The sequence below is a fragment of the Periophthalmus magnuspinnatus genome, chromosome 12 (genome assembly GCF_009829125.3).
Source record: "Periophthalmus magnuspinnatus isolate fPerMag1 chromosome 12, fPerMag1.2.pri, whole genome shotgun sequence".
Classification (NCBI taxonomy): domain Eukaryota; kingdom Metazoa; phylum Chordata; class Actinopteri; order Gobiiformes; family Gobiidae; genus Periophthalmus; species Periophthalmus magnuspinnatus.
In genome coordinates, this window is record NC_047137.1 from 3,238,670 (window position 1) to 3,263,651 (window position 24,982).

The window sequence follows — 24,982 nt, forward strand, 5'->3', positions numbered from 1 at the left end:
GTAATCGCTTTTATTTCGGTATGCTAATCACATTCTTGCATATTTAAAGCTCTGTTCATTAAAATGCAATGTGTCCTGCGTTAAACAAAATTTGCTTACAGCTCCTTTTAATTTGTGTAGTTCATGCGGATAAAAATGTGAAGACGTGCTACAATCCAGTGGAAAGGACGTCACCGTAGTTCCCTGTCCCTGCATGATCCTCGGGCTTCGATAAACACGCAGCTATGCGCACAGTGGAGGTGATGTGTTATGTCATGCTTCTAGCTTGTCATTTTATGAACTGTCAGTTTTCAGGGACCGGGACAGTGCTTTAGCTCTATAGCAGCAGAAGCTAGCACTATCATCACCAGAGAGAGTGCATTACAGCTGGCTCTGGCTAACGGCACAGCTGTTGTCCGCAACTCGGACAAACTGCGCCCACTCCGGGGCTTTATCCCGTTTGAGGAGCAGCCAAGGTCTACGAGGAGAAATGAACGAGTTGGTTAAAAGTTTGCCTTCTCCTACTCTGCCGGGCATCCACATGCCGTGCGCGGACACATACAAAGGCTGGCTGTTCAAATGGACCAACTACCTGAAGGGCTACCAGCGGCGATGGTTTGTCCTCAGCAACGGCCTGCTGTCCTACTACAGGTAACCACGGCGACCGGGGACAGCGCGGGGGCCACACACCAGGAGCTCAAACTGTAGGGGGGATGCTCTACAATTAGGCATTGATATGAAATCTGTCACTTAGGTCCACTGGCAAGACAGTTTTAACCAAATGAAAACAAATGACCTTACATTTATGTAGATTTAAAAAGCCCATGTATGGATCAAAATTATTGTTTGCCCTTGATTTGGAATAAGCTTTTTTGTCCCCCGCAGAACTCAGGCCGAAATGGCACACACCTGTCGTGGGACAATTCCCTTGGCAACCGCTCACATTGAAGTGGGAGATACCTGCCACTTTGTTTTGACGAGTGGAGGCAGGAACTACCACCTTAAAGCCACCTCGGAAGGGGAGTGTCAGCGTTGGGTGTCTGCCCTGCAGCAGGCCAAAGCTAATGCAACCCTGATGATGCAGCACTCAGGTAATGCAGTGTAGCCAATCTGGTTGCTATTGAGGTATACAAGGTTGTTTTTGGCTGTAACCCCAATGCAGACTGATGAAGTTCAGGCCCACTTACGGGATGCACCACTGAGTTATTTTTATACTTAAAAAAAATCGAATCTAAATGTCTTAAAAGTAAATGACCGGAAGGGGGCAGTCTTGTCCAGAAAGTAGCCAAAATGAAACGAGTGATGATGCAACGTGTAGCAGAATACGTTAATCTGACTTGATCTACTTTTATGTCATATTAAATGTTATCACTGTGTCTCTATGCTGTAGGCCTATATCTGTCGTTTTTCTTTTAATAATATTATTATACTCTCCTCTCAAAATACTGCAAAAGATCCTTGTGGTGCCATTTTACTTGCATTGTCCATCCATGCACAAAGAGCCTTAGTTTCAGTACTACATAGGGAGAGAGACACATCCTCCCTTCCCACTGCACTAGGCCTTCCCCCCACTCTGTCTCCTGGTCCCTCTCAGTGACGATAGTGAGGAGTGAATGAAATGACCTTCGTGTAGACTCCTCCTCTGAGTCGGGCAGAAGGAGGGGTAAACAAAGACAGAGCAGGAGGGTGCGTGGATAACCATTGAAAACATTTTTCCACGTTCAACTTGGGAGAACAGGGAGAAAGAAGGGCAGTCTTTGTCATCATGGGGGTCACCTTGTGAGTATGCATTTGGCTGATGTTTTGAGGACTGGCTGGATAATCTCGTCATATAGCTTCTAATCCACTTATTGTGTGTGTATTGTGATTTCCCTCAAATTTGGCAGTGGAATTCATTCTGGGTTGGGAGTATTTTGTTCTGCTCTCATAACATTTCAAAGTAAAATTGTGTACTTAGCTCTGTTACATTAATCCCATTAATTAGGTAGGAGCCAGTAAAATGTTGTGCACTGACCAGTGGGCTAGTCTCACTCTCACCACTGATTTTAAGTGAATGAACCCCGACATAGGCAACTGCAGGTGATGGAGGTTTGGAAGCATGCTCTGCACAGATAATTTCATTTGACTATTGCAGCTCAAATAGAGTGTGCACTTAATGCAGCTCTTAATTGCAAGCCCCTCTTGGCCTCTTAAATGCTGTGAGCCCAGGGACTTGTAACTCTGACTGTACTAGGACAAATCAATGGGCACTATATGAATACCGAAATTGGATATCTACAGTTTGGTAACGTACATTTAATGAGTTTTGTATGTACAATATGTATACTGGGTCTGGTAGTTGTCACTTGTGGGTTTTTATATGATTCAGTGATGAGTCACCATTTTGTTTTGGACTGCCTTGTGTGAATATATCTCATTAGTGCCCCCAAAAGCTACCAGAAAAGTCCGCTAAACACCCAATTAAGTTCCTAGTGTTTTGCTGAAATGAATGGACATAAAATGCATTAAAAAGAAACTGCATAATGCACTGACTTGATATACTGTATCAAAGATACTGTATCAAGGATACAGTATATCATGTCAGTGCTTTATGTAAATTCTAGTTATCTGTGTAAATGGGTCATGGAGTTATTACTAAAGCTCCAAGGAGTTTTTAGTCTCTAATCTAATTCCTCGGGGACAGTGTTAATCTATTTTGCCCTAATAGTAGTTTCACCACCCATTTTTATAATCATGAAATACTATAGACACAGGCTTTCAGTATTTAAAGTAATTGTTAGTGATTAGCACAATACATTTTAGATACATTAATTTAAAATGTTTATTAATGAAGATGCATACATATGCATATGTCAGAATTAGTCCATTGGCTACTTTACATTTAAAGCCGGAATCATCTAAATTTGACTGTTTGTTGCCACACACTTGCTGGGTAGAGAATACTGTAATTAGTTCTTTGAACCTCAAAGCATAGACCATAAAGGCTATTATTATCATTTTGATTGGCCTTGCACCATTGAAACAAACAAACAAACATTTGAACTTTCATACCATAATTTTACATGATTAGTAACTTTTGTCTGACACAGTAACACAAAGTCTACTATATTAATAGTATTTATGTATAATTTAAGTTGTTGTGGTAAATTTGGTGTTCTTTTAAGTCTAATGGACTGAGAGCAAGAAGGAGGGAGAGGGTAGTGTGTCATGTTTTTTTCCTTCAGCTTCTAAAAATAGCCTTGCCTCCTGATTGCACAGCCACACGTTACCAAGGCAACAGTGTTCATTCACAGCTTTCCCACCTTGTAAAAGTATGGGCTCTGGGATATCAGACTCTGAAGTGTGATTTTCTACTTCTGTTAGACTATTTATTAGCTTAATTATATAAAAATACTGCAACAATAATTTCCCCAAATTTATAACATTTTCTTCCCATTTAAAGATGATTCAGGAGATGAAGGTCCCGGGCCACAGGAGGACCGCCCTATAAACCAGGGGGTGCTAAAGACATTGGCCACCAAACTGGATGACCTGAGCACCTGTAATGAGCTCATAGGGAAGCACGGTGCCGCCCTGCAACGCTCTCTCAGTGAACTTGAGGACCTGCGTGGGACAGCCGATAGCACGGACAGAGTCAAAACTGTTAATGAGCGGGCGACTCTCTTCCGCATAACCTCCAATGCTATGATTAATGTAAGTTTTACGATGTCTCCTCTATAGCCGTTTATGCATTGTCATCCTGAAGGGTAAAATATAGATTGTTTGCATAGGTGTATAAAGCAAGTGTTTCCTTCTCAGGCCTGTCAGGATTTTGTGGATGTAGCTGAATCGCACAATCGGAGGTGGCAAAAGGCTTTGCAGTATGAGAGGGAACAGCGCCACCATCTGGAGGAAACCATCGAGCAACTGGCCAAGCAGCACAACAGCTTAGAGAGAGCGTGGAGGGAGAACCCAGCTTCATACTCAGGTGAGACTCGACTTTTTTCTACACTTAAGGGCAACAGTTTTATTTAGGTTTATGTACATTTAGCAACTGTAAACATAATATCTGAATCTCATTAACTGACGTTATCAATATTATCAAATTACCTTAGGCTTTCATTCAAAATATTTTGTATGTTCTGAATTCGTATTTCCTTCCTGCAAGATTAATTCTCCTTTTGCTTTGCTGGTTTGCAATTGACAACAATGATGTCTTATCTTGAAAGGTGTGGAGAGGTCTCAGCACGGGGATGACAGTGATGAGAATGAGGAGGCAGAGTTTTTTGATGCCATGGAGGACTCCCCTGCATTCATAACTGTGGCTGCAACTGGCAGCATACAGCACAAGTAAGACAGTCCTTTCAATGAAAATATTGTAAAACTATACACATGCCAAATTTGCACTGTCCTTTTTCAGACGCTCAGGGAGCAACCAAAGTATGAGTGGAGGAATGCCCAATGACTGGATGCACAATGAAAATGTAAGCAGTAAATGTTGCATTACTTGTTTAATTATTGCTAATAAAACAAAACATAAATACACTGCCTGGCCAAAAAAAAAGTTGCCACTTGGATTTAACTAAGCAAATAGGTTGGGGTTACTGCAGTTGGTCAGGTTTAGGTTCAGCAACACTATGTGCTCAAAAAATGAGATCAGCTGACTACCTCCGAACATGACCAAATTATATTAAAATAGGTAAGGGTAAACCTTGTTCAAAGTTTTTCTGCTGTGTTTATTTAACTGAAATTTAATAAATGCATTATTAATTGTATTAATTCATTTGGAAAACAATTTGTACAATGAGCCTTGCATATTCATGCTTTGCTACATGTTATAGGCCAGATCTCTAATGTAATATATATACTATATATATCCTGGCCCGGCCCATCATTCAAATTTTAGAACCTATTGTGGCCCGTGTGTCAAAAAGTTTGCCCACCCCTGTTCCAAGATGACAATGCCAGGATTCATCGGGCTCAAATTGTGAAAGAGTGGTTCAGGGAGCATGAGACATCATTTTCACACATGGATTGTCCACCACAGAGTCCAGACCTTAACCCCATTGAGAATCTTTGGGATGTGCTGGAGAAGGCTTTGTGCAGCGGTCAGACTCTACCATCATCAATGCAAGATCTTGGTGAAATATTAATGCAACACTGGATGGAAATAAATCTTGTGACATTGCAGAAGCAAAATCGAAACAATGCCACAGCAAATGCGTGCCATAATCAAAGCTAAAGGTGGTCCAACGTAATATTAGAGTGTGTGACCTTTTTTGGTTGGAGACTTTTTTGACCAGGCTGTGTATGTGCTGTGTATATTTGTTTTTTTATTTACATCTGTTTGCCCTAGGATACCTCAGTCACCAATCATAGAAGAACAAGACGCTGTCATATCCCAGACAAACCAAATTACTCTCTGAACCTATGGTCCATTATGAAAAACTGCATTGGCAAAGACTTATCAAGGATACCCATGCCTGTAACTACAGCAGTAATACTACATATACATGGACTTGCTATCTCATTTGAATCATATGGTCATACCTACTTCTGATTTTAGGTAAATTTTAATGAACCACTGTCGATGCTGCAGCGACTAACAGAAGATTTGGAGTACAGTGAGCTGCTGGACCGGGCTGCGCGCTGTGACTCTTCTCTGGAGCAGATGTGTCTGGTTGCTGCCTTCTCAGTGTCGTCCTACTCCACCACAGTGCACCGGACAGCCAAGCCTTTCAACCCTCTGCTCGGCGAGACCTATGAGCTTGATCGTCTGGAAGAGTTTGGTTATCGCTCCATCTGCGAGCAGGTGGAGACTGAAATTTATTGCTATTATCAAACATACATTTTGTATCATATTATTGTGGTGTGATCAGATGTAGCAAAAATCTGCATTTTTACCATATTGAAGGCACTATTGAGACTATGCAGTGTATATGCAGGGAATAACTCAAAGGGCATCAGGTGTCTAAGGCAGGGAGTAAAAATGTTCAGCCACTTAGTTTCAAGTAATATTATTGCAGTTGTGTTTTGATTGACTAAACCAAGTCAACATTAGACTAAACTCGGGTCATAAACAAAAAAGAACAAGTGGATGCAATCGTAAATAAAAAAGGGTATAATACATGTGTGCACTGTGAGTGTGACCTAGCTTTTTATTAGCTATTGGCTTAATAACAATTTCTAGAGTGCTTACATCTCTGATGTCTGTGTGTTCATAGGTCAGTCATCACCCACCAGCTGCTGCTCTCCATGTGTCGTCTCAGCGAGGATGGTCCCTATGGCAACATATCACCATCGACAGCAAGTTTCGTGGAAAGTACATTTCTGTCATGCCTTTAGGTAGGCTCATGCACTGTATGAGGTATTGTATACAAATTAGGGAATTTCCTACCCATCAAAGCTGCTGTACCTTGTCAGGACTGTTCATGTTAATATGCATGTAAACCTTCAAGACTGAGAGGCCATGGGCAAATTTCCATTTGTTGTTTTGTATTTGCACTCATACACAAAAACAAAATGTCTTCATCAAGAAACAACAATGTGAGTGTGTCTCTAAAGAAGTACTGCCCCTCTATAGCATTTGTGTACTTGGAAGACTAACTAGGCCAATAACACATTGTGTTGGGTCCCTCTGTAACATACTGCACTGAAAATTACAGTCTACATTATTGTCTTTATCCCAAAGGAAATATTCACCTACATTTCCATGCAAGTGGCAATCACTATGTGTGGAGTAAAGTGACCTCAACAGTGCACAACATTATTGTAGGGAAGCTTTGGATTGATCAGGTAAGTACTGTGATATAATTGCAAAAGGTTTAGGACATCTTGCTGTTTTTTAATTTTTTTTTCTGTTACATTTATCAGTCTGGAGACATTGAAATAGTCAACACAACAAGTAAGGATACCTGCCGCCTTAAATTCTCTCCCTACAGCTATTTCTCCAGAGAAGTCCCCCGCAAAGTAAGTCTGTTGACTTGTTGGTCAAATTTAATAATTTAAATCAAAACTGCTACCACTAAGGCTTACACATGACAATAGTATTTCCAGTCTTTTGTATTACTGTACACAAAGGTGCATTTTTATACTTCGTTGTAAAACATACAGTAGTTGACCTTTAATGTATAATAATTCTCAGGTTACAGGTGTGGTTGAGGACAGAGAAGGCACAGGCCATTATATCCTGACTGGAACCTGGGATGACAAAATGGAATGTTCCAAAGTAGTGGATAGCAGTGAAGGATGTGGAGGATCAGAGGGCAAGCAGAAGACAGTTTATCAAACTCTTCAGCCCAAACTCTTGTGGAAGAAATATCCTCTCCCGTATGTTTCATTTCTCTAGCCCTATGCCTTGATAGAAATCTGTTTAACTTTTAACAACATATTTTTTCTTGTATGTGTATTTAGGAATAATGCAGAAAACATGTACTATTTCTCTTCCCTGGCTCTGACCCTGAATGAACCTGAGGAGGATGTGGCACCTACAGATAGTCGCCTGCGCCCGGACCAGCGACTCATGGAGGCAGGTCTGTGGGACGAAGCAAACACCCAGAAGCAGCGTCTAGAAGAACGGCAGCGACTGGAGAGGAAAAAACGAGAAGCACAAGCCAACCAGGCCTTGGATGATGGTAAAAATATGGACTTAAACATATCTCTCGACTGGAGGATATACAGTTGAAATCAGAAGTTTGCATACGCTATATAAAAAGACAAATATGCAATTTTTTCTCACTGTCTGACATGAAATCAGACTTTTCCTGTTTTAGGTCAATTAGGATTAGCATTTTTTATCTATTTGCCAAATGCCAGAATAAATGAGAGATGGATTTTTTAGACAAATTTTCATTACTTTCTGACTTTTTTATGTGCAATTTTGCATGCTTTTTTTACAGTATATGACACAGCATTGTGTCCTGATTGGCTAAGAGATGTGCCGTGTCTCCTGTACAGTACAAAATGCATTCAATGCTTGACAAATTTACATAAATGTTTGATGCTAGTAGTGTGACTCTGAAGTGCTGTATGTTTGCAAGTTTTCTCCCCGACAAAACCCACAATGTCAATGAAGCATTCTGCACCAACAAAGTCACCTGCGCCAGCAAACAAAAGGCTGAGGAAAATGATAAGATTAAAAAATAAAATACATTATTAAAATTGCAGAAAATTATCGCATATTCTATCCTTTTCTTATCTTTACCGACAGGCCAAGATGTGGAGGGTTACCACCCACTTTGGTTTGAGAAGAGAACGGATGAAACAACCGGGGAAATCACCTACACCTATAGAGGAGGTTACTGGGAAGCAAAAGAGAGACAGGATTGGAGCCAGTGCCCAGAAATCTTTTAGAGGATGTGCTACTCCATACGTAATTTCTAGACCTGTAAATAGACCTCTCTCAGCTCTTTCAGGAAGCCCAGGAGGAACATCTCAGATAAACCTCTTTTACAGCAGTTTTTGAGGAATGCATGGCTTTTAATGGTTATTTTGCAATGTAGCAGATTCATAGAACTATCAGGACATCAACAGGACAAAAAAAACATTTTTGAGAAACCTATACAACATTTTCGTAATTAACTTCCCTAAATTGTGCAGTCGAGATTTCTAGGAAACAAGGTACATGTCAAATAAGTTGAATAGGGTGTTGAGATTTCTAGGAAACAAGGTACATGTCAAATAAGTTGAATAGGGTGTTTTCCAATAGATTTCTGGTTGACTTTGGACACCCACACAATCCATTAATTTTGCAAAATGATCTGATTGAGATCGACACTGCCTTTCATTTTGTGACACGTCATTAAATGCAACACTAAAACTAAGAGAAACATTATGTCTACCTAATTTCTAAAACAAGTCTTATTGGTGCTAAACTAGCCTGATCGTGCAAATACAATATTTGAATCAAACCCCACTTTTTAAACAGAAGGTTTACAGGTTTTACTTATAGTTTTGGGCATTTAAATATTTTATTCACAATTCAGATATGTCTGAATTGGCATAATAGCACAGCAACTTTTCTGCACATGGTAGTTAGAGTACTCATGAATTCATATTAATGATGCAATGTGAAAAAAATAAGCATTCATCATTCAATAAAGTTGGAAATGTTATGTAATTAAAATAGTAGCTGTAAATTAGTTGAGAGTAGCCAAAGAATACTTAAGATAAGTTCAGTGATACTATTAGGTCATGATGTACAAATAGGGATTCTTAGAGGGAAATTCATGTCCTGTATATTGCAGAATTATTTACAAAATCACAAAAATATTGTTTTATATATCTTGAGTAATGATCTTCAGGTTATTTATGTGTAAAGAATAATCCTAAATGCAGCTGCATACTGTTAAGGGGAAGTGTATTTAATATCAAATCAATCCAAAGTTTACTTATGCAAAGTTATAGTAGAGCACATACTGCAGGCTTTGTTCCTTAAAGTTTCCATGAGAACATACAGGTCGTTGCATGAACTGTAGTGACTAGCCTCTTCACCTATATAATACTCTATAGGCACATACTGAAATCATATGAATTCACCTTTTGTGCCCTATGCCCACAGAAATGTGACAGTATAACTCAAATAAAGTTGTGAATGTGCTTGGACTGTTCTGTGATAATTATTAAAACCAGCATCTGCATACACTTGCCAGACAGTGGAAAATATAAGATTACTTGTACTTAATGGTACTTTGGCTGTGAATGAAAACAGTTTATGGATACTTGTTTACATTTGTTCCCAAATGACAACATAGGTTAAATAACCTCACCCAAGATTTTCTCAGTTTATAGTGTAAGAATTCTGATTTCCTTATTAATTCTGATTCCCTTATAGTATAATTTTGGCTACATGAGACCTTTTCCAAGTAAATGGTTAAATATTATTTCGCATATGCAGAATAAGAGAAAGCTGTTCTGTAATATAGTTTATTTATAGCTATTAGTTGTTGTTGTTGTTGTTGCTGTTGCTGCTGCTGCTGCTGCTGCTGCTGCTGCTGCTGCTGCTGCTACAGGAGTGCAGAAGGGTGCATTGCACTGGTAGGCTTGTTGAAGGCCCATCTCAGCATCACAAATCCTTTCCCACTGCTTGTGTGGGTAAAAGGGGCTTCTGGAACCGAGTTTATTCCCTCGTCCAGATAAAAAGAGTGTTATCCCTTTAAATGTACCGTGGTCCAATGACACTGGAGCGCGTACGCACAGATTGGCGCAGACGCGCTCTCAGTAAAAATGCAGACATGATGGTCATCAAGGCGCTAGTCATCATATATGGAGGTAACAAACACTTGTATAAGAAATTATGTTTATTTAAAGTGTAGTCCGTTTTCCGAAAGAAGTAGGCCTATGTATCTTTACGTCTTAAGGCAGCGCGTAGGGCTGTACCGCCGTTGCCATGGCCGGCAGACTGAACCATGGGCTGTTGCCCGTCTGGTGTTAAGTGACAGTTCCCTCAATGACAGAGGTCAGTTAACTTTTTCCATTCTATGCCCTCTTATTTTGTGAATGGTGTAGTTTAACGCGTGTAATAACAGGTAACTGCTTTTGAGTGGTGCTTGAGTTTAAGCCGTATGCAAAGCGATCTGTGTATTCTGTGGCATGTAGGACTAACATGGTCTCTTGGCAAAGTAATAATGCCATCTCAAGTGAATGTGGGTTAGGTTATATTTAAAACTACATCACATGAAACCGATAACTCGTGTGCCTCTACGGAACGTGATATTTATGCGGTTGGATTACAGTTCCAGACACGTATAGCTGATGTTTACCACAGCACTGTGTTTTGGTGCAGCAGAACGATGCGTCAGAGCCAGCCCCTGAGTTCATGACATAAAATCAACCAATCAACTCAAGGCTCGCTGCCGCCGGGGCGGGCCCAGCTCACAAGCCTCTAGTTCTGTACAGTGCCTGTCTTCCTGGTCAGCGTTGTCATTTTTTTCCAACGGTGTTACACAACCTGATCCTCATGCAAAATAGAAACACGTGCTCTTAGGCGGTGGCGCTAAACAAACTTACTTTCCAGTGTGTATAGTTCTGTGTGTATAGTTCTTAAAAGCAGACTGTGGACTGACTACACGCGGTATGATTATTTTCTGTGGATTTATGTTTGCCTTTCAGAGAAAACAATGAAGCGAACATGAGAAGGACTGATGGCTTCTCCAAAAGTGAGCACTCTCTTGAAGCCCAAAGCAGGCGCAGACCTCTGACTGAGATGCTCCATTTGTTGTCCGCTGTCATTGTGTGGCTGGTGACCGGGAGCACTATCTCCAGCCTCAACAAATGGATCTTTGCTGTGTACAACTTCAGGTACCCCCTGCTCCTCTCAGCGCTGCACATGCTAACAGCCATAGTGGTGGACTATGTACTGATCAAACTGAGAATAATCCACCACAGAAGAGCAGGGGAACAGGAACTGACTACAAACGCCAAATGCAAGGTATTCCTCTTGAGTTTAACTTTCTGTGCTAGCATCGCCTTTGGAAACATGGGTCTGACGTACGTCCAGCTCTCCTTTGCACAAATGATTTACACTACCACTCCTCTGTTCACCCTGGCTATATCCACCTTTATACTGGGGAAACAGCACCATATCATCAAGTACACTGCTATGATGCCCATCTGCCTGGGAGCTTCATTCAGCATTATGGGAGAGGTCCAGTTTGACCAGACTGGATGCATTTTTGTGTTTGCAGCGACCATGTTACGAGGTGTCAAGTCAATTCAGCAGAGTAAGTCCTAGCATTTTTTCTATTATTTAATATTTTTTGTCAAACATAATTTAACATTTGCGTAGGGACAAAGACGTAAAGTAAGGATAGATTTAACATCTGTGTATTACAGTATAAGGATTTAATCCTAATGATTTATTTGCTCCATCTTAAGTTTTTCCCAAGTAACTGGTGACTCATCACAGACAGACATGACACAAGCCTTAACTTTGCACAGTTTTCTGCTAGTCCTGAGGAACAGTCAGTGTGCATATAGTATATTTCAGTTTATATAAGAGGGCTACTTCAACTTTCAGACACATACAAAGAAGTACATTAGCTATATGAACTACTTAAAAACAACTGCTTACTTACTAATTTATATTTATATTTTTGCCACAGTTGATTGTTCTTGGGAAACACACACCTTAAATTGAAATCTTATGCTTGGATTAGTTTCAGCCTATTGAATTGTATACATTCATACATATTTGCCTATACAAATGCTCAAACAAAAATAGACTTAACTTCGTTGATAACTGAACCAAATGAATGAAATTTAGGTTCCTGTTACGTAACAGAAAGGAACATATCGTCTTTTTTCTCAGACAACTGTATAACTGAATGTTTTGTACAGGGGCTGGGGCAGGGTGGAGCTACATTAGTACTGCATGTTCAATCTAACTTTTTTGTATGAAGAGTCTTCAGGTGTTTGCTTAACAGGATTTTTACTGGCCACACTGTATTTGATCTTTTAGCTGGTAGTATTTTAATTTCAGGGTGTCAAGACTTCTGCCTCTTTTGTATAAACATTATTACTTCTTATTATTACTAAAATTCCTACGTAAAGTCATTATTTGAATCGTCTGATGCCACCTATGGGATTTGACTCAAAGCCCTAATTTACAATGACCATATAACTGTGAAGTAAGAGTAATTAAATAATGTAATTATATGTAGTTTATTTATTTATTGATTGATTGTATAACTATGTCATCTTTGTGTCAGGCATCTTGCTTCAAGAGGAGAAGATCAACTCCATGTTCTTGCTCTATCTTATGGCCATACCCAGCTTTTGCATTCTGGCAGTGGCTGCTCTGGCTCTGGAGAACTGGGCGCTGCTAGAGTCACCTTTGCACTATGACAAACACTTGTGGATGTTCATCCTCCTGAGCTGCATGGGCTCAGTGCTGTACAATCTGGCCAGTAACTGTGTCATCACTCTCACCTCTGCTGTCACTCTGCACGTTCTGGGGAACCTCAATGTGGTGGGGAACCTACTGCTGTCCCAGCTGCTGTTTGGCTGTGAGCTGTCTGCCCTGAGCTGTGTGGGCGCAGTGCTCACCCTGTCAGGCATGCTCATCTATCAGAACTCTGAATTTATCATAAGATACCTGGATGCTCGCGGTGCCAAAGAGAAAGCATCTGGACCCATTCTCTTCAACCCTCTCCACACTGAGGACAACACCAGTATTACAGAGTCCATGTATAACCAGCAGAGGATAGAGGGTAAACTGCAAGAGAAAGTAGACTGATGCTAAAAATAAAGAGAATAAATATGAACTATGAAGAAACAACTGCAAACAGTCCTGAGATAATATCCTTACTTGTGTTCAGTTCTTATATTCTAAAATTTTTGTTCTGCATTCATATGATTTTGGATTCAACAGTCATCATTTTAATACTTTGAGAAAAAAAAACTCAAGAGATTATAATTGCTTTTACAATTTGATGTCAATTGTAAAAGTGACATTGGCGAAAAAATATGGTGTTACAGTTAGTGTTAATGTGTTAAATATTTGACTCTTATTTGTGTGAAAGGTTTGCACAATCCAAGCAGCATGTGAATGCAGCTTTATCTGTCATTTCAGACTATCAGATTCAAATTATGTTTATAAAGAAACGGTTGCCTTGATTAGTTTCAAAATAATCTCTCCTTACTCATGATCAATACATTGTTAATACAATGCTATTTGCATACATTGGTACACTAAAACTGTCTGAAACCTTAAAGGTTATTCATCTTGACACTACCCCACTGTGAAAGTTTTCTGAGGGCTCTGATTTTTTTTACATGGATTATTAAAGCAGCAGATAGAGAGTGGGCACAGATAGCATTGAACTCATCATCATGGGCACAATATGAATCCGAGACTAATGAATATATCCTTTGTGTGTCAAAACACTGTTACCTGATGGAGAGAGGCTCTTCTCTAATCACCTCTTGGCAGCTTTTACTTTTAGTGTGAAGGGCAAATCTTGTTTCATATAGTTTCTGTTGTCATTTTATCCCTGTACCAGAACTTGAGGTAAGAAAGTGAAATTTGTTCAACTAAAGCACACATGACAGTATTCTGTGATCTGTAAATGGTCCTGAGCTAATAATCTAAGTTAGATTCCCCAAATTAGGCCTACATTCTGTTCAGCCAGTCTCCCATCAGGTCACTATGGAATAACTCCAATTACTTTTTACAGCTGCAACTGTGCCATCTTAATTTGATTCATGAATCTCTAAGGAGTAACACCCCCCTATGGAGGTGCTGCTACAGAAAAACATTTGCTATTTTAAGATATTGTTTTCGTCTCCTTTTTTAGTTAACTTGAGACTTCTGACATTTAAAATACATTTGTTTTACTTTACATCAAACCACTGTTTATTTTTGTACTAGACGTATGGACATTAAAACCCATCCAAGTGACCTACTTTCTCTCATGACATTTCTAAATTTAGAAAAGAAACACTAGTGTTGGTTTGTCAGTATTTCTGAATTGCATTGCTTTTCTTTACACTAATATTTATTTTGTATTATTTAGTTTTGACTGTGTGGCTTGCTACTGCTGTAGATGACGGGTATGAAAGGTTTTGCACATGATGTATGTTTTTTAATAGCACACATCTATTTCAGTGAGGTCAGGGTGGTGCAGACACTGACCCGAGTGTCCTCAATGTCCCTTATGTGTGAATGGTATGCCAAATATTTACCTAGAGAGCATCTTGGTCACAACACAAAGCCATACAGCACAGTTTTAAACATTTTTACTTGTTCAACAGTGCCAATCATATTTACAATTTAAGACATGTTTCATAAAGCTTGATGGCTAAATGTGAGGGCTTTGAATGTTTTTTGTTTTTTTAATTATTATTATTTTATTTTAATTTCCTGTGTAAGATCATGTTTATGTCATGAGAAAATAATACCTCATTTGTTTTGCCTTTTATTGAAAGACAGAGTTAGAAAAAGCAGCTTTGACCAACCAAAACAAAGAATTTGTTCTCAGTCAAAGCTGCTTGTTCTTTTCAGTTTGTAAATGCCAAGTTGGTTTGGAGTGACCGGTATAGCAGCTGTTGCACTAAAAATGTACAACAACAATGCCTCCAGAGCTGGTATTCCTTGTACTTGCTGGTTTGTTTTATTTGTTGTTTGATGTAATTAATTATTTTAAAATATTTATGTATTTTGAAGCTGAAGGGGGTCTAAACTGAGGCATTTGCCTCATGCCTTACTGTATGTGAACTTCCTGTATGAAGAAAGAGTTATGCTTTTTTCTGTTAAATTGTGGTTACAAGTTTGGATCAAAAAGTGTCGCTATGAATTGTAAGACTGACAGAAAAACTTAGGTTGGGTCAATTCAAAATATATATACAATTTAACAACACTACTGTCTCGTGAACATTTTTTGTATGCACAATTTACTGAAACTGTTCAGATTCAAAACTCTAGACCAATATATTGTGATCCATCATTTAAACTAGCGAACTAAAATGTCACTGGTCTAAGTTGATCTAACTTAAAAATGCGAACAATAAAATAAACAGAAGAGAACAAAATATGTAATTTGTTTCATTATCTTCTGTGAAAGGCTTTATAGCATTTACCAGTTGCTCACCACATGGCGGAGTCACACTTTCTATCTCTCTACTTTACAGCTGCTGTAACAGACCAAACTTAATCTAAGTTTGAATGTTTTTCTCATTTGCAGCTTCACCCTGATTATTTAAAATGATTGTGACACAGGTTTGTGATCTGCTTTTCATTCTGTGAATTCCTTAATTGTATAAACATACATATCCAGATCGGCTTTTGCCTCAATAAGGCAGTGCTTCTCACATTCTGCCCTTTTAACCCTTTCATGTCATTTCACATGACTCTACTGCCACAATCAGTAACACAGGGTGGACATGCAACAAATCATCAACACATCATACATTGGGGTGCAGATGCCTTGAAAAAGCTAAAACCCAGGATTTAGAGAATAGAGGATAGATGCACCCGTTTGTCCCTCCTCCAAGAATCTCCAGTTTTGGTTGGTTGTTGTAACCAACTTTGCCTCTGTGCAAACATGTGTCCTGTGCAGTATATACAGGAGATCCCTCTGCATTGAAGACCCAAGCAGGAGCAGAAGAACGAGACTGTTGACTATTTTCCAGAGCAGGTAAGTGACATGTCACATTTGTGTCATTAGGAAGTATCAGTGATCAATTTGAAATCTCTTAATTCTGGATTGTACTTATATTGTACTTGCTTCAGCACATTCTTCTATTAACTAAATAGTTACACATTGTTACGAAATGCAGTGCATATTGGCTTACTGAGTTCTGTGACATGACTATATTTGTCCATGCTGTGACCCCTCTGTGTTGCTGTGAAACAAAAGTATTTGCCTGTAATACAAACACATGTCTTTACAAGGATGAATGCCATAGTGATATTTTATTGTCAAAGTAGAATACAGTAAAATATAGCTTAGCGCTATCTAATACTCAATAATAAAATGATACAAACTGTTGTCTTATTAAAGTTCTTGAGTACAAATGCTGCGTACCTATTACATAACACTTTAGTTACATTTTCGGATTAATTATTGCAGTGTGTTGTCATGGAGAAATGTTAAATCTATTATTTTTCACCATCAACATGTTAATATTCCATAGATATGGCCACTGGAAACCCAAGTGATTCATCAGGTTCACTGACCAAAGAGGAACTTGCAGCAATCGAAGATGAAGATGTACTAAACAAAATGGTCAGCATAAAAAACATTCTCTCTAAACATTAAACATCTGCCTCTAACGCTTGAATTGGTCAGCTAAGAGCCACAGTATCTTCCTTTCATAGTTTAAATCAGTTACATTCATTGTACACTACAAAATGTCTACTGAAATTCCCACTCCTGTTCCCACTAATGTTTCAAATTCATTGTATATTTTCAGCTTGACAATGCAAAAAACTTTGAAGACCGGAGTATCATACGTGCTGCATTAAGGGATCTGCTAAGGAGAAAAATAGGTAAAAATTTGTTGATCCATACCATAAGTATATTTTTTTCCCCTTTGAGTTCCAGTGGTCTTTTTCCCCAGATAAACGTAAGGAGGAGAGAGGAGAGCGACAGGCTGACTTAAAACAACAGAATAAAGCTGCTGCAAGTGGAGGAGGAAGACCCACCTTTAACCAGCAAAGGTCTACAAGTAAGTCTGATTTGTTTTAATATTTAACTGTATGGCATATAAATGATGGCATTTGTTTTTGTTTTTTTACAGAGCAAGAAATAGCCCTCACTCTCTCCAACAAGACAACAAGGTGAGGGCAGCAAACAGAATGTGTACAAGTGTGTGTGTGTGGGGGTGTGTGTGTGTGTGTGTGTGTGTCAACAGAAGCATATTTACCTCTAACCTTTATTGTAAGCTACTTTATTGTGCTGTGACTGGTCCATGTCACCTATATGTTGACTTTGATGGATGGATATGAAAAATGTTAATATCTGAGGACAATGGCAAAAACAACTCTATATGTTTTTTCTATATTCTAGTCCCTCTGCAGACTTACCCCAGAAATCTCCCACCGCAGCTGCACCCAATGCCAAAAACGTTAAACAAATGCTTCTAGACTGGTGCCGGGCCAAAACAGAACCTTATGAGGTAATTGTTTCCTTACTCTCCTCTTGTGATTTACTACTGCGCTGCTAAACAAAACTATGTCCCCTACATTCTTGCCTTTACCACTCCAGCCCAGGCACTTGTACTGACTTTTTCCTACAGGGTGTGGACATCCAGAATTTCTCCTCCAGTTGGAAAGATGGGATTGCTTTCTGTGCACTGGTGCACCGTTTTTTCCCTGATGCGTTCGAGTATTCCATCCTCAACCCAAACAAACCCAGGGACAACTTCCAACTCGCCTTCAGCACTGCAGAGTGAGCTCACTGCCCTTATAAGTACAAGGAGATGTGAAGTTATCTGCAACCATGCTTTGACATTGTTTCTCACTGTATTTTCCTGCCTTCTCTCATACAGGAGGTTGGCTGGCTGCCCCTCTCTGTTGGACCCCGATGATCTGGTGAGGATGCATGAGCCGGATTGGAAGTGTGTGTATACGTACATACAGGAGTTCTACCGCTGCCTGGTGGAGAAGGGCCTGGTCAAAACCAAGAAAAGGCCATAAATCAACATTCACTTCATCCTTAGACCAAATATATTGAGCAATAAGATCAACCTCTGTTGCATTTCTGGTACATTTGACACGATAGACAATTCTTAAACTATCACTATTCTTGCTACAGCAAACCAGTTGCACAGTTACATTTAGGCTATCCTCCTGGCACAAAAATGATCCACATAATATGAGCCTGTGTTGCCCAAGCAGGGACACAAGGTTCAAACAAACTTCTCTCTTGAAGCCAGCCATCATAAAACTGTCTAATGATCATATATAGGTAAATGTAAAGATTATATAATAATATATGAAATATAGCTACAGTTTTACTGCTTTTTGCAAATAAATATGTACCAAACAACATGTGTAGGCCTAAATATACAAAACAATACTAGGTTACATAAAAGGTTGTGGTGATTTCATATTTCATAAATATACTCATTGTGTAGCATTGGTGTATGAGTGTGTTTGAGCAGAGACTTCTGGTGACAGCTGGCGAGCTAGGATCACTGCATTCCTCTGAGATTACACATCTGCATTAGAGCTGCAGGAAATCTGGCCATGTTAGTAGTGCCGTTATGTATGAGCAATTAAGTGCAGGATGGGTAGCAATATTTATGTAGCTGATGAATGCTATTTTCTGTCCAAGCTACATGTGGTTAAAGAATGGGAGTAAATAGCATGTTCTGCACATGCTCTTTTTAGCCTTTAGTTAAACAGAGAAACTTATCAGCCAATATACCGATTAGTGCTACACAGTCTATTACTTATGTCTATATTTTTGATCACATTATATTAACTTTGTTTTTGTTATTCATATTGTGATGCTGTTGTTTTGTTGTGCCCCTCTCTCCCCATCAGCTGGTGTGTTAGGCCTACATATAGCCTATCTCCCACTTACTCATCAGATTGATAACCAGCCAAATTCACATTTAATTATTGACTCTTTGATCAATGTTCCCATCTGTGACGCACTGGTGCCACTATAATGCGTCACTGACAGGCACAGTCACTTGTGCCACTCGCAGGTGCGCGTGTGTTTATCAGAGAGGAGACACGTTTGGAGGGGGCGGAGCGAACTGGTGGCAGGAGCCGGTGTAGAACTGCTGCAGGCGGGATGCTGCAGCTCGGGAACGGGCATAAGTCTATGACAATCGGGATAATGCCAAACCCTATGCAAACAACGGCATAATGCTAAACTCTGAACACACTCAAATACGACTAGCCCTGACCGCGTGTGGCAGCACGCACCGTGACGGAGACGCCCGCCTTGTCCTGAGCCACTCTTCCCTCTCCGTGTGGGGCCGTGGATTCTAGACCGACCAGGACACACCAAGAGATCCTCGTCTCGTGGGCGCTTGAATAAATCACTCTGAGGTTCACCTCTGAAGGAGAAAGACAGTCCGAGGTAAGGCAGGTGTTCAGAGATAGAAGCCTAAAATAAGCGTGCGCCTGCATCTGTGTGTATGTATGGTTAACCTGACAAAATTCCAGGTAATTACAAATGGCACGACAGTTAAAGGTCAATCAGCAAAACGAGAACTGAATATAACTATAATCATTATCAGTGCTTGTGGGTCCTATTTGACCTCTGTTAATCCAAGCGGATGTGGTCACATGACTCCTTTTACAGAGGTTTAATTTATTAAAGATGAATTATTTAAAGTGGTTTCGACTTTCCCTGTGACTTGAAATAAGCTGACAAAAATAAGATAAACTAATATCTTTGACTATGGAGGAAGTACTTTACATGTTAACAGGTGTTTTCGAAATTATTAGACTTTTTGCAAATAACCTGACTGATGGCTTGACTTCAGCACTGACCTTTATGGCTTAGCATGTAGTTCAGCATTAATACATTTTTTGTTATTGTTTCAGGGGATTCCAAACTTTTCAGGCTAGCACCCCCAAAATACCACACAACCAACCCAGGTCAGGTTTGATTATATTTCTGTACTTAACTGTGATATTTTACTATATTTCACACAAAATCACAGTGTTTTCAGTTAAAATAGCTTTTAAAATGTACAATTATATCTTTCAATTGTCTTGCATCTTGGGAAACACTGATCTACAGTAATTTGACCTTAGATATTAATGTTCTGTTTCCTACTCTGTCGTAAGCTGTTGTTTCTTATTTAGATATTCAATTAAGTCATATCTTTGCTTTGCAGTTTATGGAACAATTTCCATAGAAGCCAGTCTACGCAGACCCTTTCAAGTCCCCTGTGAACGCTGGACCTATCAAACGTGCAGACTTACCCTCACAGATCAAACCCCCAGAGCCCACAGCTGTGCTTCAAACCTGCAAATCAAATGGAGTCCCGGCACACAGAACGATCCACTGCCTCTTCAGAAGTGTCTAGCATTAGCAGACCAAGGCCCACTGCTCTTGGGAATAAAAAAGTAACACGGATCTCTGAGCCTTTGGTGGACATTGATTTGATCCCAGTGTGTATTCCAGGTCCTCAAAGCATCAATGTCCCCTCATGTTCTCCGAATGAATTTACTTTTCCTCTGCAAAGTCCTCATAGCCCTCAGTCATACTCGAGCCACTCTCGCCTGAGCCCCAGTTTGCCCATGCCCCCCGCTCAGGTAAACTCCAAACTCAACACCAGCCCCACTCAGAGCCAAGTACCACCAGAGACGTCAGGTAAAGCCAGTGATTTCAGGTATGTCACAAACGTTTTGTCATTTCCACTGTATGTCATGTAGTCAATGTTATTCAGTCATCAGTGAGTTGCACTGAGCTGATTAATTTTTTTCTATATGCAGAAATACAGCTGAGAGCTTTTTCCTTTGGGATTACAGCAGATTATGTCTTCTTTCACCTGTGCTGTAAACACTACAGTATGATGCAACTCCTCTTTCTTTTCAAAGGGTGTACATCGTCACATGGAACGTGGGATCTGCAGTGGCCCCAGATGATATCACATCTCTATTTGGATCAAATCTTTCAGATGGAAGCATTGACATGTTTGTCATTGGGTAAGTAGTTGTACTGCTCTTTCAAGTACCAGAGAGACAGCTGGAGTGCCTACTCAGTCATCTGCGTTCTTTTTGATTTGATTAACATTTATCCATCATTATTCAGATGATAACCAATTTGTACTGAGTGAAAACATTGCTTTATTTCCTGTCATGTTCCAGACTTCAGGAAGTCAACTCCATGATCAACAAGAGGCTGAAGGATGTTCTTTTCTCAGACCCCTGGAGTGAGCTGTGCATGGACACGCTGAGTCGATTTGGATATGTATTGGTGAGTTCATTCCCATTATTATGTAATTGTACACCCTGTTCATTAACGCATCACAAGGTCCATGCAGCTTCTTATGTATGTTTTAACATTAGATGGAATAGTGAGCTATAGGAGACAGGAGTTCTGTGTCTAAATAGGCTTGAAATAGATTCACACAATTATGTTTGTGGCCTCATTGGAGCTGCTTTTCTCCTTTGCAAAAGCAGAAGGTGAATACTTATACTCTCCTCTGGCAAACATGGAGATTGAAAGCTCAGGAGTGGGGGCCACATTACTTTTAGTTTTAGTGCATGTGCAATATTTGTAGCTGTTGGCCGTGAAAAATGTTAGACCAAGATCAAGGTTAAAGTTGAGGTACTGTATGCTTTATTGTCACCGCACAGAAATTCATCCTCTGCATTTGACCCATCCTTCAGTGCTGCTGAAGGGGCAAAGGGATCAATCTCCAGATCTTGAGCTAGGCTTCATCTGGACTATCTTAGCTGGAAGATTTTGTGTATGTCCTCTTCTTTCCTTTATTACCAGGTGGCATCCCAGAGAATGCAAGGTGTACTTCTGCTGGTCTTCTCTAAATTCTGCCATCTGCCCTTCCTGCGGGGCATACAGACCCAGAGCACACGGACAGGACTGGGAGGATACTGGGTACGTGTAGTGCATGCAGGAGCCTGCTCTGGGACGGTGCATGGGCCTGTGATGATAGGTGTGTGTGATTGTGTGTGTGTGTGTGTGTGTGTGTGTGTGGGGGGGGGTGTGTGTGTGTGTGTGTGTGTGTGTGCCGCTGGTGCAGTCTCCTTCTCTTTGAGGTCAGTGCAGCAGCAGGAAGCCTGTCTTTTTGATTCATCCACCACACACCTCCTCACCTCTCTGCAAAGCAGTCACTATTACTACCGTTGAATACCTCTGATGCAAAACCACAGCCCTGTTTATGTGGCTAAAACTTTACGTACAAAAGATGACAACATTTTATTAAAAGTATTACTATTAAACCTGCTACTGATTCTATGAAAAGCATGTATCCCATGCAAAAACAACTTCTTATTACAGTATGCACACTACTGTATAGGCCTCCTCTACATACACATCACTTAAGTAATAGTAAAGTAAATTGTAATTCATATTGCTCTATGAATGTCTATATGTATTTTGACATTTGAGCTGCTCTTATACTCAGGGAAACAAAGGAGGTGTGAGCGCGAGGATGACAGTGTTTGGCCACACAGTGTGCTTCCTAAACTGTCACCTGCCAGCGCACATGAGGAACTTGGAGCAAAGGATGGAAGACTTTGAAAGCATCCTCCAGCAGCAACAGTTTGAAGGAGGATCTGCCACTGGTGTCCTAGACCATGAGTATGAACTGTACTAATTTGTAACTGTATACAAGCTCTGTAATACGTTAAAGTTATCTATGTCATTGTATGTGCTTTGGTAATATCTATACCTGCTAATAACACATTGTCTCTGTTCGCAGTGTAATATTTTGGTTTGGAGATTTGAATTTCAGAATTGAGGATTATGACATCCATGTTGTAAAATGTGCAATCGACAGCAATAAACTGCCTCTTCTGTGGGAAAGAGACCAGGTAAGGCCCTTTGCTGTTGTGTCCTATTTTTGCCAAAAGGGGGAGCTATAATACAGTATTTAAGTCATTTGTATAATTGTATAAATGTTTTTGCTTGCTATCTGCTTCACAGTTGAACATGGCTAAAAACACAGAATCTATATTAGATGGCTTCATGGAGGGTCTGCTCAAATTTCCACCCACATATAAGTTTGATGTGGGGACCAATACATATGATACCAGGTTAGCTTGAGGGCTATAAACGATCTTTGATTGTTGATTGTTCAGAGCAGTCTATCTCAAACTTCCATAAATTTGCCAGTGCAAAGAAGAGGAAACCTGCCTGGACTGACCGTATCCTGTGGCGTCTTCGTCGTACTGGCTCTCCTGTTCCTACCCATAATGCAGCACTGCAACGAGGTCTAACATCTTGGTTTGGGGGCACAACCAAAGTGACACAGCACACTTACATCAGTCACATGGGTTACACAGTCAGTGACCACAAGCCAGTTTCTTCCCTGTTTTCATTGCAGGTAAGATCGAAAGCTAGCAACCATTCCACTGCTGTGTTACATTTGTGCAACATCCACTTAAATCTGTGTCCTCATCATAGTTTCCATTCAAAGTGGATAAACCTCTGGTGGAGCTACAAGTAAGCAAAGAGTGGAACAAAGTATCTGATGCTACAGTGAAAGTGAATGTAGCTTCGAGTTATCAGCGGAGCTCCTGGGACTGGGTGGCAATTTACAAGGCAAGATTTGATTATACTTGTGCCAGTGTTCTTTTGTTCTTTTTTATTCAATATACAGATACATCTGCTGCACTCATGAGTCTCATAAACTTTTATCTTGCGACTGTTTCTTTTCCCAGGTTGGGTTCAGACATTACAAAGACTACCATGTCTATGTGTGGGCTAAGGGAGAGCATGGCTCACAGGTCAAAATCATTTAAATCAACAAATTTACAGAAATATTAAAATGGGGCTGTAAATGAATATATCTATCTATAGGTGACATTTCCAGAAGAAGAATTACCAAAGGATGATTGTGAATACATCCTAGGTTACTATAGCAATACTATGAACAGTATTGTTGGGTTGTCAGTGCCCATTCAGGTACAAAACATATATTTAAGAAACAACTGGAGTCCAATAATGATATTCATCAACATTCAACCTTTCTGTCCTCCTCAACAGATAAAAATGCCTATCCACAGCCCAACCCTGCATAAATCTGACAGTTCAGACATCAGCTCAGAGGATGACAGTACTCTTGTATTGCTAGCTCCAAACTCCCGGAGTCCTAGTCCAAAAACAGGAAAACACCACCAACGTCTTCGACGTAGCCGCAGTCCAGCGGTCCCTGCTCTTACCTCTAACCCTCTCCCTACATTGCAAGGTCTGAGTCTCAGCCCATTGTCAAAGGACAGCCAGACACCCAGTCGCTCATCTTGTTCTGCAACTAAGAAGGAACGGTTGGTTTCTCCAGATGTGATCCCATCACCCGCAGTCAGCCCCCTGAGTCCTCGCAGCCCTGTGTCGCCAGGCAGTCGAGTTTCTGCTCCAGAAGCCTTGGTTGCAGCCATCTTAGGGGATAACAGACACACAGGTTTTAAACCAAACACATAGAAGTGATGCACAGCTTAGTGGGTTATATAATTATAACTTTTCAGTAGGCCCATATAGATTCTACCCTGGTCTCTTTGTGCCACTCTGCTAATAGAAGCAACATATTACTGATGAGTAGATTAAAACATTCCTGTAATTTCTCTATAGGCCTACATATTGTGAAAAACATGTTCTGGGCCAGCAAAGTGCTTTTATAGACTCTCAAGCTGTATCACACCATACATATTGAATGTGAAGCCAAAGTAAAAGGCCCAATAGACAGCTAAGGATTCATATGAACTGTGTTTGATCAGATGAGGACTCTGAACCCTCAGCATTGTGAACTCCATGGTTCCCAATTTAAAAAAAAAAGGAAATAAATTGTTGTCTTGGTTTCTTTGAAATACAATGTGGGATTGTACATGTATTTACAGTCTAAAACAAACACATGAATATTATTTATCAGAATCAGA

At 40.1% G+C, this 24,982-nt stretch overlaps 4 protein-coding genes across 5 annotated transcripts; all 4 read left to right on the forward strand.

The window, feature by feature from the left end:
• Positions 1-114: 114 nt before the first annotated feature.
• Positions 115-9,560, forward strand: osbp2a (oxysterol binding protein 2a). The gene is made up of 14 exons (XM_033976134.2): positions 115-630; positions 865-1,070; positions 3,422-3,672; positions 3,778-3,946; positions 4,188-4,308; positions 4,379-4,442; positions 5,315-5,443; positions 5,525-5,770; positions 6,183-6,303; positions 6,650-6,753; positions 6,832-6,927; positions 7,103-7,287; positions 7,372-7,592; positions 8,168-9,560. The coding sequence occupies exons 1-14, from the start codon at positions 470-472 to the stop codon at positions 8,308-8,310; spliced, it is 2,217 nt and encodes a 738-aa protein (XP_033832025.1). The 5' UTR covers positions 115-469; the 3' UTR covers positions 8,311-9,560.
• A 574-nt stretch (positions 9,561-10,134) lies between these two features.
• On the forward strand, positions 10,135-15,457 carry slc35e4 (solute carrier family 35 member E4). The gene is made up of 3 exons (XM_033976160.2): positions 10,135-10,227; positions 11,068-11,678; positions 12,666-15,457. Exons 2-3 carry the CDS (start codon positions 11,087-11,089, stop codon positions 13,190-13,192), a joined length of 1,119 nt encoding a protein of 372 aa, XP_033832051.1. The 5' UTR covers positions 10,135-10,227; positions 11,068-11,086; the 3' UTR covers positions 13,193-15,457.
• A 395-nt stretch (positions 15,458-15,852) lies between these two features.
• On the forward strand, positions 15,853-18,438 carry smtna (smoothelin a). The gene is made up of 8 exons (XM_033976173.2): positions 15,853-16,091; positions 16,591-16,682; positions 16,870-16,945; positions 17,017-17,124; positions 17,197-17,236; positions 17,466-17,574; positions 17,695-17,846; positions 17,947-18,438. The coding sequence occupies exons 2-8, from the start codon at positions 16,593-16,595 to the stop codon at positions 18,092-18,094; spliced, it is 723 nt and encodes a 240-aa protein (XP_033832064.1). The 5' UTR covers positions 15,853-16,091; positions 16,591-16,592; the 3' UTR covers positions 18,095-18,438.
• Positions 18,439-19,100: 662 nt separating this feature from the next.
• Positions 19,101-24,910, forward strand: LOC117379472 (phosphatidylinositol 4,5-bisphosphate 5-phosphatase A). Of its 2 annotated transcripts, XM_055225730.1 has the most exons (14): positions 19,101-19,493; positions 19,964-20,017; positions 20,260-20,757; positions 20,966-21,073; positions 21,236-21,344; positions 21,870-21,986; positions 22,516-22,691; positions 22,813-22,924; positions 23,037-23,146; positions 23,226-23,436; positions 23,517-23,654; positions 23,774-23,839; positions 23,913-24,017; positions 24,099-24,910. In XM_055225730.1, exons 3-14 carry the CDS (start codon positions 20,402-20,404, stop codon positions 24,528-24,530), a joined length of 2,040 nt encoding a protein of 679 aa, XP_055081705.1. In that variant the 5' UTR covers positions 19,101-19,493; positions 19,964-20,017; positions 20,260-20,401; the 3' UTR covers positions 24,531-24,910. The 2 variants fall into 2 exon arrangements, with proteins under 2 accessions (XP_055081705.1, XP_033832085.1); XM_033976194.2 differs by lacking the exon at positions 19,964-20,017.
• Positions 24,911-24,982: the final 72 nt, after the last annotated feature.